The 16,360-nt window shown below is 38.6% G+C and overlaps 1 protein-coding gene across 5 annotated transcripts in view; it reads left to right on the top strand.

Annotated features, from left to right (window-relative positions):
• si:ch73-63e15.2 (protein strawberry notch homolog 2) overlaps window positions 1-15,520 on the top strand; it is a 46,728-nt gene extending 31,208 nt beyond the window's left edge. For 4 of the 5 annotated variants that reach the window (XM_047805746.1, XM_047805750.1, XM_047805754.1 and 1 more), the window contains 28 exons: window positions 111-245; window positions 487-570; window positions 946-1,045; window positions 1,151-1,311; window positions 1,712-1,845; window positions 2,093-2,183; window positions 2,314-2,457; window positions 2,588-2,705; window positions 2,794-2,899; window positions 2,984-3,137; window positions 3,644-3,820; window positions 3,929-4,026; window positions 4,219-4,301; window positions 4,497-4,682; window positions 4,928-5,049; window positions 5,174-5,305; window positions 5,451-5,586; window positions 6,048-6,160; window positions 6,896-6,967; window positions 7,057-7,165; window positions 7,300-7,368; window positions 7,462-7,605; window positions 7,701-7,795; window positions 9,384-9,476; window positions 9,725-9,856; window positions 10,144-10,220; window positions 10,356-10,543; window positions 10,995-15,520. In XM_047805746.1, the coding sequence (XP_047661702.1) occupies window positions 111-245; window positions 487-570; window positions 946-1,045; window positions 1,151-1,311; window positions 1,712-1,845; window positions 2,093-2,183; window positions 2,314-2,457; window positions 2,588-2,705; window positions 2,794-2,899; window positions 2,984-3,137; window positions 3,644-3,820; window positions 3,929-4,026; window positions 4,219-4,301; window positions 4,497-4,682; window positions 4,928-5,049; window positions 5,174-5,305; window positions 5,451-5,586; window positions 6,048-6,160; window positions 6,896-6,967; window positions 7,057-7,165; window positions 7,300-7,368; window positions 7,462-7,605; window positions 7,701-7,795; window positions 9,384-9,476; window positions 9,725-9,856; window positions 10,144-10,220; window positions 10,356-10,543; window positions 10,995-11,743 (4,002 nt within the window). In that variant the 3' untranslated portion in view covers window positions 11,744-15,520. The remainder of the gene's footprint in view (window positions 1-110; window positions 246-486; window positions 571-945; window positions 1,046-1,150; window positions 1,312-1,711; window positions 1,846-2,092; window positions 2,184-2,313; window positions 2,458-2,587; window positions 2,706-2,793; window positions 2,900-2,983; window positions 3,138-3,643; window positions 3,821-3,928; window positions 4,027-4,218; window positions 4,302-4,496; window positions 4,683-4,927; window positions 5,050-5,173; window positions 5,306-5,450; window positions 5,587-6,047; window positions 6,161-6,895; window positions 6,968-7,056; window positions 7,166-7,299; window positions 7,369-7,461; window positions 7,606-7,700; window positions 7,796-9,383; window positions 9,477-9,724; window positions 9,857-10,143; window positions 10,221-10,355; window positions 10,544-10,994) is intronic. The other variant, XM_027169649.2, reaches the window with a different exon arrangement.
• Window positions 15,521-16,360: the final 840 nt, after the last annotated feature.

Raw genomic sequence — 16,360 nt, 5'->3', positions numbered from 1 at the left:
ATAGAAGTCATGGCGATTTAAAATAATTGCCTTGATACATTGAAAGGTTTTGTATACAGTGGCCTTAATCCAATGGTTTACTCTTTCTCTGGAACTCTCTCCCTCCATAGGACCTTGTGTGTATAGATGAGCTGTCCAACAACTCCCTCTTCTCTTCTTCTGACTCCCTGTCTGAGTATGTAGACGACAGCTTGGCAACTGTGCCTACCATATGGGATGTCAATACACCAGCAGAGAATCAGGAGGTGAGACTCATTTAATTGCTCCCCCACCCACAGAAAGACATCTAACAAATCAACCGCAGGTTTCCTCTGAATTCCGATATTGTTTGTTACACTCCTACACTAAAACACTCTGTATATGCTCAGTGTAGCTGGTGTTTGAGAGATGTTGTGAAACCAGTCGACATGGCACATTTCACACATTTTCTTTTGCCATTAATTTACTTTCAGTCTTATGTTTTTGCTCTGTTTTTCTTTTTTCCAGCTGTGTTCCAGCCGGTTTCAGGGTTTATGCCGTTTAGAGGATATCACTGCTATAATCAGCACACCATCTCAGGGGAGCATTCAGGTAGCATCTCACAACATTATATTATATAACAAGTAAATGAAATCATCCTTGTCTGTATTAGAAATTAGTAGAATTAACTTCTGCTTGTGCATATTTTTATTTTTTACTTGAATTGACTGAACCTTTAAAACACATCAAACAGTGTTTATAGCAAATTTATAGTGATTTCATGGTAATTAATTAGGTTTATAGTACATTTTAGAAATTGAGTTTGTAAATTAATCATCTGAATTATTTGTATGACTGGCAGTATGTACATTTTTTCAAGTGTTTTGACGGATTTTGCTTTCACTTTCATTTTTAGCTCAGTAGATAAGTGATTGTACCAGTTCTCTTTGAGTAATTGTGATTTGCCCATGTGTATCTGTGTTCTAGAGTTTGCAGCCACAGCCAGAAGAGGAGGAGGAGATAGAGGAAGAGGAGACAGAAGAGCTAGGCCATGTAGACACCTATGCTGACTACAAACCTTCAAAATGTAGGGCCAAACCTCTCATTTCTTATACCATCATGTCTGTCTGTCCATCCGTCTTTTTTTTTTTAAAGTCATCTTGATTTCTCCCCTTATCTGTCCTTCCTCCAGCCACTATAGGAAACTCTCATCCTGACCGTGTAGTGGAGACCAGCACTCTTTCCAGTGTCCCTCCACCTGACATCAGCTATACTCTTTCCATTCCTGAGGCCATCATAGACAGTAGCATGCTGTCTGCCCTGCAGCTGGAGGCCATCCTCTATGCATGCCAAGTATGTGCAGTGACACATGTGTCTACACTATTCCTATTAGACATACAGCACATAATCGAACACACACAAGCTGCACAACTTCAGCTGGCTATGCATGGCATTAGCAGTGGTAAAATATCATGGTATAGCAGTAATTCTATTACTCAAATCAACAACTTCAGATATTAGAAGTTGCTTAGAAACGGATAGATGGATGACATAAAGGTTTTTTGCAGGCTTTTTTAGCTTTAGCAGCAATCTTTGTAGTTTCCTGGATGTTATAAAATAGTACAGTACAGTATTCAACAGATTATTTCAACAGTATTCATTTGGGGGCACATTTGAATTCACTCGAAGCACTCTGTCTTATTTAAACTCCATAATAATTTCCAGAATAATGGTTTCTGTCTTTGCATATTAGCAACATGAGGTGATTCTACAGAACAAGCAGAGAGCAGGTTTTCTGTTAGGAGATGGAGCTGGAGTTGGAAAGGGCCGCACGGTGGCCGGGATCATCCTTGAGAACTACATAAAGGGAAGGAGGAAAGCACTTTGGTAAGCAGTTGATCAACAGTTTTACATATAATACGGTCCTAGGGAACTCCTGCACCATACAGTTTAGTGTCATCAAATTAAGTCTTTAACAGCAAACTGTGTTTTAATCTAAACTGTGTAACTAGGGTTACTTTCATCAGCACAGGGATTTATAATCACTGACCTATTTATTTTCATTGCTTCTTCTTAGCTAGCACTTTTCCCTTTGCACAGCTTCTATCTCTAATAAATCCTCTGTCTCTTTCAGGTTCAGTGTATCCAATGACCTTAAATATGATTCTGAACGAGATCTCCAGGACATCGGTGCTCCCAATATTCTAGTACATGCATTGAATAAGGTAAAGGTCCACACACATTAAATATAGCTGACCTTTGAACTTTCATATTCTGGCTTTGCACATTGTAACTTGTTAACAATAAATTTCCACTTAAGACCTCATCTCTTTGTGTATCACTGTGTCCTGTCAGATAAAGTATGGAGACACAGCTACCTCAGAAGGGGTTCTGTTTGCTACTTACTCTGCTCTGATTGGAGAGAGCCAGGCAGGAGGCCAGCTTCGGACCAGACTCAAGCAGATTCTGGATTGGTGTGGACCTGAATTTGATGGAGTCGTATCCTTTACTGTTTGAGTTCTGACTAAATCTGACATTTATACAATTATGACGATTTGAAAACTATATTAAAGAGTAATACATCTCTAGTTGATTGCAATAAATTTCCTTAACTGCAACATAATTACAGATTGTGTTTGATGAGTGCCATAAAGCCAAGAATGCCACCTCCACCAAAATGGGCAAAGCTGTGCTGCAGCTGCAGAACAAGCTACCTCTGGCCAGGGTTGTGTATGCCAGTGCCACAGGTGAGTGGTTAAAGAGATGTCTTTACAGCGACATGGAAATGTTTGAAGTCTTTATGAAACAAAGGTCAACATGTTCTCCATTCCACAGGTGCCTCTGAGCCAAAGAACATGATCTACATGAGTCGTTTGGGCATCTGGGGAGAAGGAACACAATTTAGGACGTTTGACGATTTCCTCCATGCAATAGAGAAGAGGTTTGTAAAATGCACACGGTTTGCTAGATAATTAGTGGATGTGGGAAAAGGTTTTCTCATTGGCTGTTTGCATCCTTTTGGTAGAGGTGTGGGTGCCATGGAAATTGTTGCCATGGACATGAAGGTGAGTGGGATGTACATTGCACGGCAACTGAGCTTCTCTGGGGTGTCTTTCCGCATCGAAGAAATCAGCTTGGATGATGACTTCATACTTGTTTACAACAAAGCTGCCAAACTGGTAAGGAATGCACAATAGCCACTGTTGTTGTTGTTGTTGTGGTTTAAGAGTAATTGTTTTTTTTTTTTGGGGTTTTTTTGCACACCAGGGATTTCCAGATATTTCTCAAATATTAAAGTTTAATTCATTTATAAACAGTACACTTAATATAGTGGAAAAATTCGTTCTCATCTATCTTTTACACTTTTCCATGATATGAAAACTTACAAAGCATAATAATGACTGTTACAAATTGCTGACATGTTACCACTGCTTCAATTCATTTCACCTAAACATCTCTTTAAAAAACAGCTTCACCACATAGAGAAAGTATAATATACTGTATTATAACAAGAAAATTTATATACATCTACCAATCATGTTACAACCAGAACTAGTGTCTGTGCTATACAAAAAAAACATATTTAAATGCTTACTTTTTGTGGTACTATGAGAGATTTTGGCTTATGAGAAACTGTGGTCATGCTGTAGAAATGAAACAGACCCTTTCTGTCTGTGGTCCTCAGTGGGCAGAAGCCTTGACTGTCTTCACTAAAGCTGCTGATCTTCTCGGTATGGTGTCCAGGAAGTCTCTGTGGGGTCAGTTCTGGTCTTCCCACCAGCGATTTTTCAAATACCTCTGTATTGCCTCGAAGGTGCGCTGTCTGGTCGAGCTGGCAAAGAAGGAGCTAGAAGCTGGCAAGGTGAGCTTCATCACACCATTGAAGCCATTAGGCGTTAGTGTTCTTTTACAAAGCATATGAACGACACTATCAAACTAAAATTCAGCTAATTTTCTTTTTCTCTTGCAGTGCGTTGTGATTGGACTACAATCGACTGGTGAAGCACGAACCCGAGAAGTTCTAGATGAAAACGAAGGGCACCTCGACAAATTTGTTTCTGCTGCAGAGTAAGTGTAGCATTTCTCAATTCATTATGACTTACTGTATTCAAATTGACAGATGAAGGTGCTTGTATTTTGATTATATTGCATTTGCTATTGCTGTCATGCTGCTTACTTCTGTCTGTAGCGGTAATATGAAGCACAGTGTGAATGCTTAGCGTGGATTCTTAGTAACAGGATTTGTTTCTTTGTTCTTAGGGGTGTGTTCCAGTCCCTGGTACAGAAGCATTTCCCTTCAGAGAAACAGCGAAGAGAGAAAGGAACAGTCAGCAAGAGAAAACGTAGGTCTTTCTCTGTGTGGAACATCATATGTCCTCATTTCAACTCATGACAACTCTCTCATGCCTCAGCTCATCCTCCATCACATTTCCCTGCCATATTATTTCTCTTTCTTGAAATGGTCTTAATTTGGTTCAAACTGGAAACCTCCTTTCTAGATATGTACAAATATTGCACTGTTCCTGTGTGTGGTGTAGGTAAGCCCAAAGGCCGGCAGGCGAAGTGCCCCAAACAGGGTATGGACGCCAAAAGCCTCATTAACATCAGTGATGACAGCAGCACAGAGTCTGATGGAGTGGACAGTGACTCCAATTCGTCTCCAGATTCACTACAGGACAATAACGACGATGTCATCTTTATTACACAAAGCAACTGTTATGCTGGTACAGTGTTTAGTCATTCTGGTGTATATCCAGTGGTGCATTCAATACTCCTACCTATAGAATCAGTCATTTAGGCGTTATTGTATTCAGCTCTGCATATGGTGTAAATTTCCATTCATTACAAAAACCGAAAGGTTAAAATTGATATAAAGCTTAAAAATAAATTCAGCAGTTCACTAAAGCGTAATTTCTTTGTGAGAAATTAAATAATTGTTTAACTCCTCTTTTTTTTTCCTGATCACTAGCTCGTTTGGAGGAGATGAAGCAAAGCCTTCTCAATAAAATCGCTGAGCTTGGGAAAGAACTACCTCTGAACACTTTGGATGAGCTCATAGATAAATTTGGAGGTCCAGAGAAGGTTTCGGAGGTAAGGCAAAGGGGGAAAACTATGTAGATAGTTTTAGCTGATCACAGTTATTTGTTCTTGTATATAGATTTTATTTTTTCATAAAATTGAACGAATCTCTTTTCCTCTTTATTTATGTGTATAGATGACAGGAAGAAAGGGCCGAGTGGTTCGGCGGCCGGATGGGAATGTGCACTATGAGTCTCGTGCTGAACACGGTCACACTATCGACCAAATCAACATCAAAGAAAAGGATCGCTTCATGAATGGAGGGAAGGTTAGAACTGTGCAGCGTGGTTTAAAAAGTTGACTCTATAATTCATTTCAAAAGCAAAAGCCTTTTTGACTACATCATTGAAACATTGAGCAAATGAATCTTTTCTTTCTCTCCCCCTCACTCTATTCCTCTCCTCCTCTCTCAGCTGGTGGCTATAATCTCTGAGGCAGCCAGTTCAGGAATCTCTTTACAGGCAGACAGGCGAGTGCAGAACCAACGCAGGCGAGTCCACATGACCCTGGAGTTGCCCTGGAGTGCTGACCGGGCCATTCAGCAGTTTGGTGAGTAAGGACCCCATGTCCAACTCCTCAGTCTTGTGTGCTTATCACTAGTGGTCCTTATGTCTACTAAAAATGTTCCAGATCATTTTTTCACTAAAGGAGTGAAAACAGTTGGATTTAGCAGTTTGTCATTTTAACATTTGTCATGCACTATAGTGCTGCAGCATTCAAATGCTAAAAAAAAATAATAATAAAACTAGTTTTCTTGACTTCTGTTTGGTCCAGTTCTTGTTTTCACATACAGTATGCAATGGAAATCTGCTGTATAAATATACATGTTTGTGTAAATAAACCTAATGATAAATGAAGCAAAGAACTTGAGTAATGACTTGATAATAACTCCACCAAAGTGCAGCTTTGTATCGAGTGTTCAGAGTTAGCTTCTCGTAAAGCACAACACTGTTACCTCAGACCCATAAACAACAAACCTTACTCTTTTTTTTTTTATCACTCATATCCAGGTCGTACTCACCGATCCAACCAAGTCACACCACCAGAGTATATTTTCCTCATCTCTGAACTGGCAGGCGAAAGACGATTTGCTTCTATTGTGGCTAAGAGGCTGGAGAGCCTGGTAGGTCACAAATACACTCAAATGCCCATCTGAGCCACACAGCTTAAAGTCTAATTGCTTTCATTTTCTTTCACATCCTATCAAATATAAAACAAAAAAATACCATTTTACTGACATGGTTTATGTCCACTGGTCTCCCTAGAGATAGTTTCAGACTGTATCAGTACAAAATCATTTGAACTGAACATATTATCCGAATGTGGCATTTTCTGTAATATATTATATTTTTATAATAATGTATTTCCATTGTGTATTATGTTTTTTCTTACTACGTAGAGGAAATAATCTCATTTCTTACTTCAAAGGGGTCTACCAATTGCAATTAGGTCATATTAGTCATTTTGGAAGTCAAAACTGATATAAGACGCGATGTTCAGGATTTGTGACATCCTACTCACTTTCAGTCTAACTGAAAGTGAATCTGATGTAGTGTTATCTAGTACAGTTTTATGCTAAACAAATCCATATAATCTCATTTTGTCCCCTTGCTAATATTTGCTGATTAGAGTTTCTCCCTTTGCTGCATTCAGACTTTTGATGCTGTTTCGACTTTTAAGTAGATTATTAAACTCGTTGTGGCAGCAGTATTTTAGCTCTAAACTTCAATGGAGCTGACAGCAGCTGACATGGTGGAATATTATAATATCTTTTATTTTGCCGAGCATGTAAGCTAAATTTAACATCACATGTAGTGTTTTTAATTATCGGAGCTGTAATATCTGTATCCTCTCACAGGGTGCTCTGACACACGGTGACCGAAGAGCAACAGAGTCTAGAGACCTGAGCAAGTACAACTTTGAAAATAAAGTGAGTCATCCTCTTATCTTGAACATATTTGCAGATGTTAATCTAAACCAGTTCTCGATTATGCAACGAGTGTTTGTTTTCCTTTCCAGTATGGTAGCAGGGCTTTAGAGAAGATCACCAAAGCAATTCTAGGTCACCTTGAGAGTAAGGTGCCCCCTCCCAAGGGCTATCCAGGTGGTGATGCTGTGTTCTTCAGAGGTAAAACTTTGGAATTTTTTTGTAGTGTTAATGTATCTTATATATGTTGAAAAGCAAAATGTGGGTGAAGATTTCAGTCCTTTACTTATTATCCATGTATGGTATCGATTTGCACTCATTTTTTGTACTCTTAGACATGAAGCAAGGCATGATGGATGTCGGCATTTTCTGTAAGGAGACTCGCTTTATCAGCCCTGAGAAAGGTGAGTTCCCCACCCATTATATTTAATATACATACACTCATATATACATATATATTATATTATTCTCTTGTTTTCTCCTCTGTTTTTCGACAGACTGCACCATCACTAAGTTCCTCAATCGTATTTTGGGTCTGGAAGTTCTCAAGCAGAACTCTCTCTTTCAGTACTTCAGTGACAATTTTGACTACCTGATTGAAAAGGACAAGAAGGAAGGCAAATATGACATGGGGATCTTGGGTACGTGTGCCTGTAACTTTGTACTGAACGTTGTTCCCTCTTTTAAAGAGCTGTCAGTTTGTAATACCATGTGCCCTCTTCCTGTTTGTTTACAGATTTGGCTCCTGGTAATGATGAGATCTCCAATGAGACTCAAGAGAAGTTTCGGACTCCAGGCAACCCACAGGAAGGCCAAGTCATTCTCCATAAGGTCAGTCTGGATTAAACATTTAGTGTGCTCAAACATAATGATAGACTCTGAAGTACACATCTTGTCATGTCAACAGAATCAGAACCACTAATGGTACAAATGGGCAGTTTTGTATTTGTATACACTGTTAAGCAGTCATTTTGTTCATTTTAACCTCTTCCTACTTGACTTCATGACTTGAATTTTTTTTATTTTGATTCCTTTCCATAATAATCTACATGAATATTAACAAGCTTACCACTGGACAATTAATAAAAATCTGAGCCAAAAAAAAAGTTATTTCACATTTTGTTTGCTTTATTGTTTAAGTTGCTTTAAGCATTCCCTGCTGGTTTTGTCATTTTATTCATATTAATGATATTATGGTACTGGAAATCAAAGCTCTTATAGTAATAAAAGTTATCATTTAGTTGTTATAGTTCATTTATTATTTCCTTATAATTTATAACTGGTTGCTTGGACTAAATGGATTGTATCAAAATCTCAGTAATGAAAACACATTAACTTGAATTTAATAATAATATTACAAAAACTACAAAAAGCAAAATGATACAAAATTATTTGAATCTGCATTCAGACTCACACAGTGACAGGCTAGCAATTTAGGGCCTTTTTACACCTGGTCACTTCATGTGTTTTCTCTGATCTGATAGCTATCTGATTTGTTAAAATTGTTCCATTTACATTAGGCCACATAAATGCGTCTTGGCGAATCGGATATCAATCCGATCTTTCTACTCTCGCCCACAATGCAAATATATTTTACCTCATTTCCGGGGTAACTGAAATGGAACACACTTTGGTGTATATACTTAAATATACTTTTGTTCCTATATGTTTTACAAAGCTTTTGTTGGACGCTTTCATCGCTCCAAAGAGCAATAAGTGCCTGCATGTCGTCCATGTTATTTGTTTCTGGCGCGATGCAATGCATGACTCGTGAGTCACTTGCGAGTGACGTACTTCAGTTTGGGAGGAGTATAGTGCTGACTCCCAGACCACCTCCTGAAGTGGTTTGAACGACCAGATTTATATCCGTCTCAAAAACGTTTCGGAGGGCATTTAGAACCTGGTCTTTTTACCATCGGATAGCTATCCGATCACAGAAAACGCATGAAGTGACCAGGTGTAAAAAAAAAACCCCTTAGAAAGAAATTTACTATTCATGCCGGAAAATAAATATGATGAAATTTATGTGATTTTTTTTAAATGTGTTGTAAAAGTGGCTGTAAAAGAGCTGCTTTGTATGTGTACATGCAAATGTGGACATCTACATTTTACAGCATATATCGCATGTGCTCCAACATTTAGCTGAGAATGGGTCAGATGTTTCAGTTGTTATACACCAAGAACAAACTCGTCATTGTTTAACAGTTTAACATTTTACAAAATGTCCTTCTTCCTCTACTAACAGACAGATAATATTAAGAGCAAGTGCAGCACCGACCAGTTCACAGTTCAACTGCCCCACCCAAAGCTAATTTCCATTTGTGGTTTTGCCTCAATATAAGGCAAAGTTGCCCCAGTGTTTTCTGTCAGTCTGCTCTAATTATCTTACCTCATGTAGATACTTTGTTGTGCCTTGCAGATCAGTGTGGACAGAGGCATGCCTTGGGAAGAGGCTCTGAAAAAGTCTCACACATTCAGCAACCCAGACGAAGGTTTCTACATGTCCCACAAGGTGAGTCTTTGGAGCAGAATCCCCACACTGTCTCATATTCCCACATCTCCAATCAGCTTCCTTTATGATCAGTACTATCAAACTAAGATAAAGAAGGGTAGCTGGGGTAAACCTGAGTTTATTATTAGCACACTCTGCACAAATGCTTGGACAACAAACAAAATAAATCACATGTCAGTGCATAGGGTTCACTTTACAGCACAAACTTGGTAGCAGACTGTGAGATTTGCTGTTTGTCGCTCCTGCAGTTGAGAGGGAGTCACCCATGTGTGCTGCTAGCCGAGCTGGGCAGAGGTCACAACCTGACTGTTTACAAGCCCAATGTGGGCAAACAGAAGAAACCAGAGAATCTGGAGAACATCCAAAAGAAGTACCGCAAGGTCTGCTTTATTTTTCTGTCCCTGTTCTTTTTTTTTACTGTGACCTGATCCGTTCTGTTTGAATTACTTTTACATGGCTAGGTAAAGGAAAATGTCATTAGTCAAATCAGTCGTGTTCATTTTTCATTATGAACACGACTGATATCATGCAGTTGTGTAAATAGACACGATTTATACAGAGATCAATTATTCTGTGTATAGTATACACCAGTGATTGTTATACTAAGTAGTCTCATGTGACATTGTTTGAGTTCCTAACATTGCTGTTTCTGAAAATCAAACTGTAGGTGACTCCAGAGGAGGCAAAGGAAAGCTGGGAGAATCAGTTCACTTTCTCCTTCAGGAAATGTAGCCATGCCAACTGGTGAGTGTGGATCTCTTTATTTCTCCTGCCATAATCATTCTAATCATGACACTATTGTTTCTTCTCTTCTCGCTCTCATGTCAGATGTAGCAAATATGAAGCGTGTGTGTGTGTGTGTTTGTGTGTTTTATGAAGGACCGGGAGGTGTAAAAAGGTTGAGGAGGGTCAGGAGTGTGTACAGGGTAAGCGTTTGCGGCAGTATCACGTCCTTTGTGGCGCACTTCTGTGTGTGTGGAAGCGTGTAGCTGACGTGGTGGCAGACGTCACCAGCTCCAGCATCCTGCAAATTGTCCGTCTCAAAACCAAGGAGCACAAACAAGTGGGTGAGTGTCTGCTAGACAAGTGGAGCTGGAAAATCCACAGCTAGGTTAAGAGTGTAGGAGGAATGGTGTTAACATTTTGCATGTAAATCAGAGTAAGACTAACTTGTGAGTGGGAATTTGCAATGACACTAATTGAGGAATATCTCTTCAGTCCTCAAACAAACTGATCTTTTCCATCCCACACACGATATATTAATGTATAACAACTAATTTAGAGGTAGTTATTACTAAGCCAGAACAATTGTTAAAGTTCTTCTCAACAGCCAATGTTAACTAAATATATATAAAAAATAAAAGTCTAGAGTTTAATTATGTCTTTCAATTCAGAAAGCTTTTCCACTGGCATTTCAGGCAGTGTGTTCATGTGTTTGGAGGTATAGATTTAAAGGGAACACTGATGTCAAATTATTGAATTTTGATTAAGTATATTTTTACATCCTCTTCTGAACAGGCATAAAGATCCCAGAGAACTGTGTGGCTCAAGTGCGAGATGAGCTTGACCGTATGGACAAGGAGGTGGAAAGGAAGCATACAGAGAAAAAGCTACAGGCTCAGGAGCAGCTCCTGGCTGAACAGCGGCGGAGGATGTTAGAAGAACGGCACAGGGATACGCTCTACTCCCATCCACCCCAGCTCTCCAGCATGACCACCATTTTCAATGACCCCTTATTCGCTTCTTTTTCATCCCTGAACTCCACAGAGGGAATCCTGGACCTGACAGTGGGTGGCTCTTCTCGCCTGTCCCCGCACAGCACCGATTTCAGCATAGAGGCTTTCTCACAGGTGGAGCAACAGCAGCACCAGCAGCAGCAGGGTCAGTCGGCTCTGAGAGACTCTGTGCAGCAGTTGTTCAACTATGTCACTCATCATGAACCATCACACCACTCTGCTCTTCCCTCTTCTTCACCAGACTCTTTGCACACTGCCATACCTGCCGCAGCAAGCCTTTTCTCCACTTCTGCCATCCACCCTTCTTCCTCCTCATCATCCCTTTTTTCTCCTTCACTCACGCCATCATCCTCCAGCTCTTCACTGTCACTCTTTTCTTCTCTCTCTCCATCAGACCAGCACCCGTTTGCTAACTGTAATGATGACACCGTCATCAACGCCAAAGAGGTGCTTAGCAATATGCTGAGGAGTTCAGACTCCCGCACGTCTGTCATTCACTTCAGAGTTCCAGAGTCAGAGCACATGTCCTAAACACGGTCTAGTGTTTGAAACTCGTTGCAGTGACACACCAAGCTGACAGTCAAATTAGCACCAACAAAAAAAGAGCAGATTGTCTGATTTTTTTAAATCGAGTCATCTTTAAAAATTCAAACGACATGCATTCGTTTTCATGTAACTGTCCATACCCGGAAGTGGCTAACGTCCTACTGTATTAGATGTCAAAACAGTATACCATCTACCACCTATCACAAAGGGGCCAACATGTCCAATTTAGCCATAGCATTTATGATTTTGACACTAAAGACACCACCTGAAACCACTGAGTTTATTATTCAGATAAAGCAAAAATTGATTTCAGCTGTCAGAAAAAATTCACTGAAGAGAAAGAACAAACTTTTGCTTCTTCTAGTAGTTACATGAAGAACAGTTCATAGCATGTCGACATTTAAAAACTCTCCCTTGCGAGCTAATAGAAAGCTAACTGCTTTGCTCGTTTCGTGTTGAAATAATAGCTGTCCGACCCCAGTGTACACTATGGATTTTGTGGTCGTTTTTGTCACTCTAGTATGACTTTCTTGTTGGCACCTCAGATATTGCTCGTAGTGGTATAGAATTTTGACCTCTGTTTACCTGTACGCCCAGCCACACAAACCAACCCTTGCTGCTGTTTTCTCACCACTTTTAACCTGTTTAATCTCTTTGCTCTGACTCTGGTTTTGTTGCAAGAAAAAGTTTATGAAGTTGCAAGATGAGCAGAACATGAGGTACAGTGTTTGTGTGACTAAGAAAGGTAGCTCGCTTTGCTTGCTTTTACTTTCCTTTCTACTGAACTCTATATTTCTGCCATCTAACAGCAGTTGAGCACTTCAGGACAGATTGGCATGTCACAGAAATGTCACACAAAATCCAGTCACTCAACTGTCTGCTTGGTCTGCCACTAAATCACTTTATTGTATGTTACAGACATTCACTGGACTCAGTCACACTCTAGCTAGATCTCCAGTGTTCATTAGATGGAGTCCATCACCCTGACATCTTCCCACTTTTACTCAGCTTAGATGTTTAAGTGTTTTCTGTGTTTATTTAAACCGACCAAAAATATTGAAAAAAAAAAAAAAGAAGAAGAAGAAAAAATGACCAGGGGTTACAAATGCAACACGATACAAAAATGTTGAAACCAGTCTGACATAGATTATCAGTTATTTGAGTCACACTGCCCTCTACTGGCATATGTCTGTCACACGTCATCTTTTTGTTTGGTGAAACTTCTGTCATGCTGAAACCAAAACTGGAAAAGAACCGCACCCACACGACTCTACATGTTTCACAGCTTTCTGACACAATCTGCTCTTGCTATTACAGAGAGCAAAATAACAGACTACTGTTTAGCACAGTGCCTTCGGAACATAGTAGGGAATGTAGTCTTGTAAACAGACACCTGTACAGTATATATTTGTATACAATCCATTGACATTTTATTTATTGTTCTTATTTATCTGACCTCATTACTGGACTGGTGAGCGCATAGGACAAACCCTACCGGTCCACCTGAATGTCCTTCTGTCTTCTTTACACATCAGAGTAATTAGTGCATTTGTGCTTGTGCTGTTAACAAGATAACACAGTAGTGATTCAGGGCTGATACCAAAATTTTCAGCTTCAGCGTTTAATCTAAAAAAATGTGATTCCTGTTCTTAATTGTTTGCTCTCAGGTAACGCAAAGAATCTGTTCAACCCCACTCAGTATGACACCTACAGATGGATGTAGACCTGCCAGGGCAGTTACAACGCAAAGTATACAAAGATGCTTCAGCGGTTCAGAGCAACAAAACTGACCAACAAGACTTGACCAAAAAGATGAACAGGGATGCAGTACAGAGATGTAGTAATTATTATATAATCTGGGTGATGGGATGATGCAGTAGCTTTCAGTAGCTTTTCTTCTATAATGATTTAGTTTTGTTTGTAGCTTCTGTTCCTGACATATGCTTATACAGCTTGTACCAGGGAAGACAATGAAAGAGATGAGATTAATTATTAAAAAAACCTAAAGAAGACAGAGTAGGTGGGTGATGTGGCAAAAATATCACAATTCTTAATATTAGTTATACACAATACACTATATTTGCCTTTGCTTGGGCAAAACAGCCAGAGCTCTGTATGGAGTTTCTACAAATGTTCTTCCTTCCTGCCATGTGACGGGACTTCAGAATGTATTCCCACCTCACTAACAGAGTTCCCAGGATAAAGCCATTACTGAAGAAGAATTCATTTAATTTAAATACAAAAAGAACTATTATATAACACTGTAAAAGGTAAAGTAATAATAATACACTCTGCTATTTGTTTCAACAAAGAAATAAAGAAATTGCTGTTATAAAAGCACCAACAAAACTTGGAATATCTCAAACCTTTAAAAAAAAATAAGAGGATTGTGACTCGATTTATCATGAAAGTGAGATTTTCTAGTCATATCACCCAACCCTAAGTCATTTGCACCATACTATTGCACTGTTCTGGATTTCTGCACGACATTAATATAATGTTAATAACTGTATTGTTATTAATAATTGGTAGTAATAGTAGTAGTAATATATTGTTGGGATGATTTTTTTTTTACCCAAGTACATAAAAACTTGAAGCCCTAATCAGAAATCAGGGACACAGCATTAGCAATGGCACAGGAATAGCTCTGACAGGACGGGTGTGTCTTGGTGTTCCAGTAACACACCGTTGTGATTAAGTAAATGTGCTGTGTGTGTTGATCCTTCAGTGATTCCTGATTGAGGCTTTTTATCATAGTAAGTTACATTATAGATCATCTGACCAGATCATTTATCTCAGGAAGAAATGTTAGTGTTGTTGCTTGATGTTTTTTTTCTTTTTCTTTTTTTCCCCCACTCTGGTTGAGATGAATACATGCCCAGTTTCTATGTTCTATCAGTTTTTTACACTCCGGCCACTTTCCCAGGCTTTGCATGCAAAAAAAGGCAGATTTCATGTAGTGTGTATGCCAAAATATCTAATGGCTCAGATCAGATATTATATATTAAAAACAGACATTGTTTCTGCTGAGAAATTTTGTTTCAAAACAACTTCTAAACATTTTCCCCCATGCTGGAGAAATACTATATCCCAGGCACAACCCAGTATTCATGCATATTTGTGAATATACTAAGACAAAATGGATTTATGGTTCCTGCCCCGTGGTCTTTGTTTTCCAGCAGATGAAGAATATTAATACCCCAATCAGATTAACACCTGAATAAATATCCTTAAATCATATAGTAAATCACCTTAAAAGACTGAAAAGTGCTGACCTCAAAGGAACATACACATTGTACACTAAGGATGAATTATTGATATTATTTTTAAAGAATACCTTTGAAACTGCTGTCACAGTTCCCTTGATTTCTGATTGGGGTTTTAACATGAGATAAAGAACATGCTTAACCTGTTATACACACACACACACACACACACACACAGAGTCATCTTGCAATGTGTGGTAGTCATTTGTTCTTTGTAAAAAATTGCACTAAAATAATTTTTGTCTAAACCTTTTTTTTTTTAAAGTTGTCTTTTGAATCACTTAATTTATTAACACAAAGAGAAAGCTGTGCTACTGAAATTATATATGTAGGGTGTTTTTTTTTTTTATTTTATTCTGCTATTTGCTTTGCGTAATGTATTTTATATCTGATGTTGATGTACATACTCCATAACAATTTGTGCCTTTCAGCTATTTCTTAAATCAATTTTCTATGTATAAAAATGAACGTACAGGTGAATAAAATGATTACATTACTTGAATGTTGTTAGTTTCTTGCTATTGAGATGACAGTAATGAGAGATACAACACAGTAGCTCAGAAGCTGAGAGTGTACAGTAGACACGTCACTGGAAGGCTGTGAGTTCAGAGGGTGAATAAGCAAAAACCCAGAACAAAAATACATACAGTATAAGCACAAAACAGAATTTCCATTTCTTACATTTTAATCTACTGAAGTAGGAGTTTCCTTAAGGAAAAATTTGCAATACTTGCATTTATACCAGTCATTCCTTTCGCTTTATTTGTTCAGTAGTGAATCTGCAAGAAGATGAGCTACAGGTTAGTAACGGTACAAATAAATTATTTATTACATGACAAAAATAGAAAGAAAGAAATGATATTGTTTTATGTCACGTAGTCCACCACAGTATTTGCAAATAATGTAAATGTAACCCAACCGCCACATTTAAATGACTCTTTTGGATCCTAACAGCAGACTTTATTCAGGTTTCATTAAAGATTCAGTACTGATGTACTGTATGAATCCTTCAACATACTGTACAGTGTCATAAATATTCACTTCATTGAACGTCACATTCACAAGAGGCAATGGGGTAAAGGTTGTAACATTAAATATAATAGTAAATATACATAAGCTCCATGTTTGTAGGACCGATGTTTGTAAATGATAACATTTTAAACTAGATATTGATTCCATACTGCACCCTTTAACATTATCAGCTACTCTGTGTAGAATTCAGTTAAATCCATTTCTAACTAACAATACAAATTGTAGAAAAGTTCGAGGGGATGAATATTAACACAAGACACTCATTTTCTGCAGTCTAGTTCAGTCTGTGGATTTGGAGACAACT

Source organism: Tachysurus fulvidraco, chromosome 2 (genome assembly GCF_022655615.1).
Source record: "Tachysurus fulvidraco isolate hzauxx_2018 chromosome 2, HZAU_PFXX_2.0, whole genome shotgun sequence".
NCBI lineage: Eukaryota > Metazoa > Chordata > Actinopteri > Siluriformes > Bagridae > Tachysurus > Tachysurus fulvidraco.
The sequence above is the reverse complement of the archived record's forward strand: the minus strand, read 5'-3'. Positions and strand labels throughout refer to the sequence as shown.